This window comes from Nannospalax galili, unplaced genomic scaffold, assembly GCF_000622305.1.
Source record: "Nannospalax galili isolate Female #2095 unplaced genomic scaffold, S.galili_v1.0 scaffold192, whole genome shotgun sequence".
Taxonomy (NCBI): domain Eukaryota; kingdom Metazoa; phylum Chordata; class Mammalia; order Rodentia; family Spalacidae; genus Nannospalax; species Nannospalax galili.
Window position 1 is genome coordinate 1,234,654 of NW_008331810.1, and position 10,921 is coordinate 1,245,574.

Below are 10,921 nucleotides of genomic sequence, written 5' to 3' on the forward strand. Positions count from 1 at the left end.
CTTCCAAACCAGCATTTCCTTTGCTCAGTATTGAGCTGAGGACTGGGTGACTTAACTTCTGTGTGGCCTTTACTCTTACACTTTTTCCCCAAATACTAGAAAATATTTTTTATAACCGGAATGACTAAACTTTATTCAAACTGTTTTGAGCTTCGTTATAGTGGGTGCATAGGATTATAATAAAAATCTAAAAATCCTTACACCCACATATGAGCGGCTGCCTCAAGAACTCACCGCAGAGGGGCCTGTTCCCTAAGGGGTCAAGAAAAGCTTTACGGAATGTTTTAAATGAGCTGAAGGCAGTGAAGTGGTGTCAGATCTGAAGGACACAAAGTGAGGCAGGTCCCTCACACAGACCTGGGTAAGTGTTCAAAGGTAGCAGTAGAGCATGTGGTGTGCCAACAGTCACTGCCTGAAGTTTACCAAACAGAAGCTCCAATCTTAATTTCTGTGAATATCTCAAAGCCAGATACTTCAAATTGCTTGTGTCATGACCCTTCTTTGATGCATCTGGTATTAGCTTGAACCTAAGGGCTTGTTAACTAGCCTGTCCGTCTACCTAAAAGGTATACAACAGACTAGATGGAAATGTGATTACAGCAGTCAATAAGGACCAACTATAAATCACTATAGTAAGACCTAATTATTTTGAATCCACACTTGGTAATAGTCTTTTGTTCCGATAGCCTAGGAAACATGGGCTTTTTGGTCAGGTGCTATCCAGTAAGTTGGGCTGCACTGCTTGTACATGTCACCAACCTGATTCAAGGGCCTAAGAGTACAGGTAAAAACTGCTCTCTGTGAAGCTTGTTCATGCAGCTGAATGAGGAAAAGTCCTTTGCCTTCAGATTCTACCTATGACAGACCTCAAAGCTTTTCTTTCCCTTATATCCTCAAGTTCTAAAATAGCAGATACTTCACTCAAGGCAAATTTGAACATACTCCCCCCTCTATCAATTATGTCATGAAGTTTCTTTCAGGCAATTGTATTGAAACTTTATCTGACACCCTGCTTTGTTCATCCTAGGCTACCAAGCACTGCAATGCCATGTGAACAGGCTAAGCCGATTCCTGACATTCCCACGAAGCACGCTTCTTCCTTAGTTGGGCTTTGTAACAAGTGCCTTAAAGTGGTGTTTTTACCTTCATTTTCTTAGGAATTTAAAAATTATAAACTGTTCTCCAATGTTCAGCCCTCTATCAGAACTAAATCTTTAAACATTACATCTTTGTTGGGCAAACACTAGGATATATGCTACAGAAGTGAAAAGCTTTAAGCCATATAGCAAAATTAAGGTGAAATGTGTACCCTCTGTAAAGGACTAATACCACCTAATTTCATCCATTAGCATGTTACAAATTTAAGACAACTGGTTCATTTGCAATAATGTATAGATCAAACCCTTTCACAACTAATTTTTCCTAACAAAATAAGTTGCAGTTAATTCTGAGGTGTGAGGGAAGCATCTATACTGACAGTAGTGAACCTGGCCTGGGATATACAAACTCTAAAGACATTTTAGTAAATGTTTATTTCCAATCCAAAAAGGAGGGAAACCAGATGTTCTGTCACACACCTTTAGTCCCAGCACTCAGGAGGCAAAGACAGGCACATAAATCTCTGTGAAATGAAGCCAGTCTGGTCTACATAGTGAGTTCCAGGCCAGCTAGGGCTACAGGGAAATCCGTTCTCAAAAAGAAAAAAAAAAGAGGGAAAAACTAGTATTCTGCAGAAAGGTGGGGGCGGGGGGGGGACCTGAAACTATTTTTTTAAAACATCTATTGAAGGAAATCTGAACTTCAAGTAGTTGTGCCCAAGTAGGGAGAATTTGAGAATCATACTATATACAAGTCCAGAACGATGAAACTCTAAGAGCCAAGATGACAAAAATGGCAACTTCATGAATAACAAGATGTGCCATGATGACAAATGAGTGGCTGTATGGAATACTCTTCCAAAGTGTGTGCTGTGAGTCAGTGTTCATTTTATTACTGAGAACTAGTTTTTAGAAATACAGAACAGGGTCGGCGAGATGACTCAGCAAGTAAAGACACTTTTGTACAAGTCTGGCTACCTGAGGTCCATTCAGAACCCACGTAAATACGTGGAAGGAGAATGTCCCCGCAAAGCTATCCTCTGGCCTCCATGTGTGCCATGGCATGCATGCCCACATATACACTGTGGACATATTTTTAAAAAGCAAAACGGAGGAAACATGGAATTGGAAGTTGAATGTTAAGGTACAAGCCCTAAGCATCTGGGACGATGGTACTTGATGCAAGTCAGTGGAATTCCTGAGTCCTACTGTCCCCAGTGGCCTTGTATCAGTCATGAGCAGAGGCCATCTCAGAGTGCTTGAGGCACTGCTGTTTCCTGAAAACTTTGCCCTACTTTGACGTCAAAAACACCTCAGTAGTGCTAACTTCACATTTCTTATGCTTTTGCCTGGATGACCATTTTCTAGGGCAAAGACCTGTGCCCACCAAGAGGGTATATGGTAATTAGCTCTGGATGTGGACATGCCTCTAGTTTCTTCATCTTAAGGATTACTTCTATTCCAAATATGTTTCAAATTAAAATATTCCTTCCCTAAGTCCAAAGTAGGCCTTAACAGCTGGGTGTGGTGGTACACGCCTTTAATCCCAGCACCCAGGAGGCAAAGGCAGGCAGATCTCTATGAGCTTGGTCTGGAGAGTTTCAGGTCAGCTAGGGATACATAGTGCGACTGTCTCAAAAAAACTTCAAAAAATACAAACAAAGCATAATACCATTATTATAGAAACATTTAAAACTGTTACCATTTTTTAATGTATTTTTAGAGTGTTTTGTCTGCTAGTATATATATGCACCAATGTTCGTGTTCTGAGCCATCTCTCCAGCCCCTTGAAATATATTATTTTTATTTTATGTGTATGCATGTATTCCCTGCATGTCGTGTCGTTCAATGCCTGCGGAGGACAGAAAAGGGCATCGGATTCCCTTGAAACTGGACTTAGGAACAGTTATGAGCCACCATGAGGGTGCTGGGATTGGAACTCAGGTCTTCTGCAAGAACAGCCAGTGTTCTTAACCCCTGAGTCATCCAGCCCCAAATCATTCAAACACATATTTGATAAGGAAATAAAAATGATGTCCAACTCAAAAGTTACCCTATCTTGTGTACCCTTTTTTGCTGGCATTACTGGTAGCCTTGCTGAGACACTGACTCCACACAGTAAGAACTCTCGATTGTACACCTCTGCCTCTCTCAAGCCTCTCAACCTCTGGAGACTACCCTTCTTGTCTGCATACCCTGCTGACAAGTAGGGAATCTCCCCCAACACTCCAAAAGCAAGGGACATTTACCAGTCATCCTCAGCCCTCCAAAGCAGAAGCTTCCAAAGGAGCCCTTAAATCAACCGCTTAGGTTTGCAGGGTGGTTTTGTGGGGAAACGCTGGTTAAGATACAGTCTCCGCCTCTACAGTGTGCAGCAGGACAAGATTGTTTGAAATAGCTTGTGAACTTGAATTCGCACTCACCACTTTAGTTACTATCCCATTCAATTTCCTCAGTGACCTACAACATACAACTCAAGTGTTTTTTTCTGGAACTACAACCTAACCTCATCGCTGCTATACAGCTGTCTCTCATTTCCTGAATACCATTCAATGGTAAAAGTCATCATTATTATGATAAAGTTTGTGGTTAGTGGAATTTTTTTTTTTTTTTTTTTTTAGTCTTTTTGAGACAGGGTCTCCCTATAGCCAAGCTGGCCTGGAACTCACAGAGATCTGCCTGCCTCTGCCTTCCTGGGACTAAAGGGGCCACCACGCCTGGCAGTTAGTGGAAGCTTATAAAAATCTGGTTAAAACTATCAAATATGAATTTAGAGTTTGTTTTTAGACTAAACTGCTTAATGACCTTTTCAGAAGAAATTCTTCATCATTACAGACTAAATGTAGGAGGCAGGATCAAGTAAGATGTAAACAGGATTCTCACTAACTAAAAATGAGCAGGACCGATTCAAGCACGGCTCTTAACTCACTTCAGCTCCCAGGCTCACACAACCTTTCAGGCCACATTTCTGCTGCAGAAATTCAGCAATGCAGAGGCAGGGGAAATCACTCAGACAAAAGGTCTGAGCTATGGGAAAGCATCCCTTAGTTTAGTCACTCACTGACTACACTGGCTTCTGAATCAATGACATACTTTAGAATGGTAAAAAGCTCACTTATACTACCATGAGCCAAGCCATGGGGTGCATCCATCACACTGGAAAATCTTTACCCTACTTAGCGAAATTTTAATTCAGTACATTCAAAATTCAAGATTCTTTTCACTTTTAAAACACTGATCAAGCCAGGCATGGTGGTGCACGCCTTTAATCCCAGCACTTGGGAGGCAGAGGCAGGCAGATCTCTTTGAATTCAAGGCCAGCCTAGTCTACATAGTAAGTTCCAGGACAGCTGGAGCTACAGGGAGACCCTGTCTCAAAAAGACAGAAAAAAAAAACAAAACACTGATCAAAATAGGTCTATCTGTAAATCATTCACCCAGTGGAACTAAGGGATAGAGGTAGGCCTGCCAAGTCCATGCAGTCTGCAGCTGACCCTCTTCCAATTAGGACAGCTAGATTCCCTCCTCTTTGCCAGTCCAAATTCCAATTTCAAGGCTTTAAATAAACGGTGTGTAGTGCTACACGCCTTTAAAAGTTTAAGGGACAGAGAAGCAGATGTATTTCTCTGAGTATCAGGCCAGCAAGTGCTACATATTCTTTGAGACCCTCTCACAAAAAAAAAAAAAAAAGGCTTTAATAAACTTACCTTTAAAGTGTAACAGCAAGTACACTAAAGCACTGGTAATGAAACTCGGTGAGGCTCTCCATCTTCCACACTGGAAGATCGTCTTTGGTTACTGACATGCTAAGATAGAAGCTGTGGCTTTTTAGAATCCAAACGTTAGGATTCTCACCATCAAATCCAGAAAGACAAGCCTCAAGGAAATGCCAATTAAGGCAATATTTGTCTACCATTATGACAATGACAATGTACTAGAAATCAGCCTGGCAGATTATGCAAGAGACTGTTTTTAAAAAAAAAAAAAAGAATCTTTTGAATTTTGAGAATTCCCAGGTGTCCTTAGACAACACATCTAAGAGCTTCAAAAACTTCTTGAAGACAGTACGGCCCCAGCATTGTATTTTTTACTCTTCAGTCCTTCCATTAATTAACAATGTGAGCTACATGCAGGGTTAACATTCGCTAATCTAAATGGATTCTAAATATTTTCTACACAGTTCCATTTTCTCTCTTGCATTGCAAAGTTCATTTCGTCCATATATTCTCAAATATTAGGATGAGAGACATGTTTGACTGTAACTGCTATGTTGCAAAGGAGGTTCTGCTCTCTGCAAGAGTACAACTCTGTAACTGACAAGAGAAGCTCTACAATCATTTGTTGCACTCCACCATACTAGAGTCACTGAAATCTTAATTTCTGCAATATGAGAAAACAAGCATTTGATGACAATTCTAAGATACCTGGTAAATACCTTGACTTCATGTTAAAAGAAGGGAGCTGATTATTTGAACCATAAAATGAGAAAACGAAGACCATTTCAAGTTACCAGAAGAATCAACAATGGAGTGGAGAGGAAAACAAAACACCACGGGCATCTTTAATGGTTTTTGCATTCTTCTGATTTACAATCCTCTTAGGTTTTGCTTCAATTGACACAATTAAATTCAAGTTGTACTGACAGAAGATTAAGATCCGATTTAGTTTTTAATACAGCACAATGAGTTTAAAAAAATAAGAGGCCCAGAAGAGGGACTGAGTGTCGTGTGTGCAGTGCCTTCTTAACTAAGGACTGTACCTAAAACCTTGCCCACAAGTGCAAGCACACAGGAACACATCTTAACCTAGGGACAGTGATCCCCGCCGGTGGTATTTTATGGACCCATTTTATAACCTCCTTTTGCATTTGTACTTCCAGTTCACGAAGTGCCTTTTTAGCAAACATGTCTCACTCAGAACCAACTTCCTCTCCTCTCTTGGTAACTGGCCTGCAGAAGAAACCTCTGGGCTGTAACTTACAAGTTGGCCCTGACTGCCTTATCTCTCTTCCCAAGGGCTCTACTAACAACAGAGGGTTTGGTTGGAAGGTTTCTACTCCAAAAAAATAAAAAAAGACCACCCTAGGAATTACCTGAACATGGGATAAATTTTCTTTTTATTCATAAATTACTACACAATGTCAACACACCTTTTGAAAATAAGATATAGGAAAAAATTCATTTTAAATGTTTGAGTTTTTTTTCTTAATATGCTTGGTAATATTAATCTTTCAAAAGAAGGGAAAAAAATCAAACCTGAACATTGCATAACCTTTAAAAAAAATAAAGGAATAAAATCATAGAACTTTGGACATACAAAACTAGAGGGGCCATGGAGTCACGTTTTCATACGTCAAGTGCAATGGGAAGCTGCAGCACTTATTTCTGGACCAGTTCACATTTACTTTTTCTTAAAAAAAAAAAGTTACAAACAAAAAAAAAAACCCTGACTGATCCTACCAACTGATCCTAAACATTAAAGTACATCTGTGCATTAAATCCCTGCGCATTTCGCATAAAATAGAAAAAAAGTCAAAACACCTAGTGCTCAATGTAAACATTTTAACTATTAATTATCCTTAAAGGTACTTAGGGAGTATGTCATATGTTCAAAGTTAATGTTAGAAATAGCACCATAAGAAAAAAACAAAACACACACAAAAAAACTTTCTTATAAGCCCTTAGTTTTACTTCACAAATTGAGAAACCACCATTGTCAATCACACTGCTAAGGTGACCAGGCCCATTCTTGCTCTTTTCTGAAGAAACCTAACCTGATAAACCAAAATCCTGCTTCTACACAAGGGTCTAAAACCATTTTGAACAAAAAATAACTTCTAGTCAATTGATGACTAGTTACTTCAGTCCAAAAATGAGAATAGTTCTACCGATGAAATCCAAATTGTCAAAATAGTACCTTACTAAAAGAATTTATGTACTTATGAGTATGCTTTGTATGAATTTATGGATTTTTGGTACCTTTTTGCAGACAATGGAAAACATGGAGCTATAACCCTGAAAGGATTGAAATAAATAGCCTGACAACTATCACCAATTCTGAAAATCAGAAACTTAACAGGTATCTGATGAACTTCAGATCAGTAGTCAAAGACAACTGTCCTGAGCCAATCTGTCTACCACACATTTATCAAGAGCTCCAAGTAAGACTACCGTAACTTCCACTGTGTGGTGAGAGTTCTTCAAACCAAACAACATAGGTGCCCCACAAACCACAGCTGGGACTGTCCACAATCATCCTACCCCTGCATTAGAACAGAAAGATAGAGCACTCCTATCATGCATGGCAAATGACACAGGCGGCTCTTTAAAAACAAGGCAGAAAACTCAGGAACGCTAACATTATGAGTCAGATGCTTTTCTTCATCTGCCACCTCAAGGAAACAGCAGAAAAGGGCTGCTTGTGTCTGAAACCAAATACAGCTAAGGCCAAAAGGAACTCAAAAGTGTGAAGCCTGCAACACACCCTTTTATCATGTAAACCATTTCAGGGATAAGATGCTGGGAACATCCAGCTACACAGTTTGGCATAAAATAAAATCGTCAAGGAAAGGTTTCTGGCTCGAAAACAAGTGCAATATGGTACCTGGGGTGACATGCATTCCACTTCAAATGGATTTTGAAATCATTTTCCCATCGTACACAACGGTTTCTTCTGTTAGACATAACTAGTAAAGTACACTAAGCTGTCCCAGCAGAGGATGCTTAGGATTGCACCTGGCAGCAGTAAGCTCAGAGAGATGGAGTGTGACACTGAACTGTCTTCCTATATAGGTAAGATTGCTACTGCAGTCCTAGAACAACTCAGCTCTCATTTTAATACAGAAGGCTATCTAGAGGTAATTTAAATACTCTTTTAGCCCTGTACACGCTACTAAACACTTCCCTAAATCTAAGGCACACTTCTCTACTTCAGAGTAAGATTATGGATGAGCAAGATTTGGTAAATCCTCATGAAAAGTAGATCTTGGGCAAAGGGCAGACTATATAACATTTTGTTGCTGTGCAATCTCAATGAAAATACTAGGACTATACACTCGACTTAGAGTTTTTAAAATATGCACTCAAAACACTGAAAATAATTTACCAGCACTTTATATATTCAAGTTTATAAAATAAAAGTGATCAGGTTTTCCTTAAAAGAATAAGACCCAACAGAATCTGAAAAAAAAAAAAAAAAAAAAAAAAAAACCAATAAAAATGACCAAACATGGCATAATGTATTCCACTCAAGTCTCCAGGGAAAGGGATTTAAAAAAAAGTGGTAGGTACCTTGCCTACTAATCATGGTTGACTTCCCATGATTACCATGTCAGAATGCACATAATATTTATGAATAGTTTGTAAACACAGGTCATGTGAATTACTCTTCTCTACAAGAAGGTTTAGGAACCACGACCTCTGGACAAACTGAAGAAACAACTTGCTACTATAAAAGTAATGCTCATTGGTTTGGGTAACCAAGATTCCTAGTGTTTGAGTCTCAAGCTTGCTATGTGTTGTTAAATACTGTCAAAGTAGATCTGCCCCCAAAATGAAGCATATTTTGGCACCTGTGCTGAATGCTGCTTCAAAAACCAGCAAGTGCAAATAAAAATAACAGTCATGATTTACTCACATTCATAACTTTTCATAGAAAAATATAAATCTATTCCCTGAATTTATAAGACGAAAAAATAATTTTATCAGCCAGCCTTCTGATGAACCGCAGTCCACCTGCTATTCAGACACACTGGCTCCCTTGGGGTCACGAGGTACGGTCACTAAGCTCTAACACACTCTCTATGCCGCGCTCTTCGTCCCCATCATGGTACCTCACAGTCCTTCTACCCTGATTTCTCGTTTTGATTTTTGAGCGCCGAACAACTCTCTTAGATTTTGCATAGTCCAAGTCCTCCCAGTCGTCATCGCACACATCCAACCTAGGACGCTTACTTTGTCTTTGATGCCTCACCGTTTTAGATATGTTAGTTGTAAAAGTTTTACCTTTTCTAACTACTTTCGCTTTTCCTTTGGTTTTCCTCCTCTTGATTTTTGTGTTATCAGAACAGTCAACATCTGACTCAGTTACTGACCCCAAGTCTGAGGATTTGGGACTGGTGTCAGGTCCACACCTTGAACCCCCACTGGTCTCAGGCATTTTCACATTTTCCAACTCAGGATGCAGTCTTTTCCTTTTAACTTCCACCTCTGCCGTCTGGAGATCAGGAATCACCTGTGTCGTCTTACTGAAAGGAGCTTTTCCATATGTCCTGAGCCTTCTGCCATTCCACCTACGCAGTCCGTAATTCAATTCCTCTTCAAAGCTATTCTCAACCGTAGCATTTTGTGCCAAAATTGACTCAGAAGAAAAGCTACTAATCTCACTCCCTAAACCATGGCTTTTGGAATCTTCTTGTGAAGACCCAACAGAGGAGCTCCTGGTTTTAGAAAGTGCATTTACGCTGTGACTACTGATGCGGCTGTCCTTGTGCCCTAAATGGGACACGCCCTCAGAACCTGAGTCTCCGTCTGCAGGCTGACTAATGCCTTGTGACTCGGGCCCAAGAAGCTGACCTTCACCGGCAGGCTCATCATTTGGCATTTCATGGTCTGTGTGCTTCCCACCTTCAGTCAGCATCTTCTTAGCTGTGGTACAAGAGCGGAGGGGCTTTCTCCTTCCACCTCTGCTTCGTGTGCAGACACTCTCTGTACTGACATCTTCTGCATTGCTCCTGAGCTTGACTTTCCTGGCAGCCATGCCTGAACTGCTCTGTGTGATCCTGTCCTGTGATGACTTAACCCCCTGTGAGCCACTTTCTGAGTCACTGGGACACACCCTCTTCCTGGAAGCCTTTCTGCTTTGTCCGCTCTCTTGAGATGTAGAATCTAAAAATTCAAGAGCATTCTTTTAATCTCTTATAAGAGTAATTATTTCTAAAGGAATAACGTATAAGTGTTCAGCATTTAAACACCCTGAATGCAGAACTCTCACTAACATAACTGAGGCAGAGAACGCTGAACGGACAGTCCTTCCTTCATACTCTGTGACTTTTTCAACCTTGATACCTCCCAACATCTGCCGATTCCAACCTTGAAACTCTCCATTTATGTGAATACAGACTCACCTCAGTAGAACACTGCACTAATGTGTGCCAACTAAGCTGTTCCTAAGGCCAAAAAGTGTCACTCACACTGATCTTAATCTCCGCATTATCTGCCTTCTGCTTTTTACAGAATCAAATCACATTTCCCAGAATACTGTTAATTCAGCAGTTATTGCACCACTCTGTCTGTGCTCCAGTTACTACATGTCAACAAAGACAACAGTGGGAGCTTCGTAGAAGACCAGAAGACTTCCTAGTACAAACAGTTCAGAAGCTGTCCATTAGCTGCCATCATACCATGTGCCCAGTCCTGCCCTTTGTCCTTCTCATGTCACTACCATGGCTGTCACATGTGCTGGCCTCCAAATTCAGAGCCCATCTCTACTACAATGTCCCTGGCACCCATAGAAGTAAACACTTTAATGGAAATAGTTAAGGCCAAGACTGCCCATTTGGTGAACAAGTCTTAAGTGGACACAGTGAGTGCGATGCATAAACATGAGACTATAAAAGATGAAGAGAAAAGTCTAATGCATGTGGTCAAGAAAATCAGCCAGCACAAAGACGTTTTAAGAGGAGGAAAACTGGCTGGGTTGTGGTGGTGCACACCTTTAGTCCCAGCACTCGGGAGGCAGAGGCAGGTGGGTCTCTGTGAATTCAAGGCCAGCTTGGTCTACAGTGAGTTCCAGGACAGCTGGGGCTACAGGGAGACCCTGTCTCA

The 10,921-nt window shown here is 40.6% G+C and overlaps 1 protein-coding gene across 5 annotated transcripts in view; it reads right to left on the bottom strand.

The window, feature by feature from the left end:
• Brwd1 (bromodomain and WD repeat domain containing 1) overlaps positions 1-10,921 on the bottom strand; it is a 100,794-nt gene that overhangs the window by 3,029 nt on the left and 86,844 nt on the right. For 3 of the 5 annotated variants that reach the window (XM_029560532.1, XM_008826912.3, XM_029560530.1), the window contains one exon: positions 9,101-9,982. In XM_029560532.1, coding sequence (XP_029416392.1) covers positions 9,101-9,982 — 882 coding nt within the window. Of the gene's footprint in view, positions 1-5,627; positions 9,983-10,921 lie in introns of those variants that run through there. The other 2 variants (XM_017796558.2, XM_029560531.1) reach the window with 1 other exon arrangement.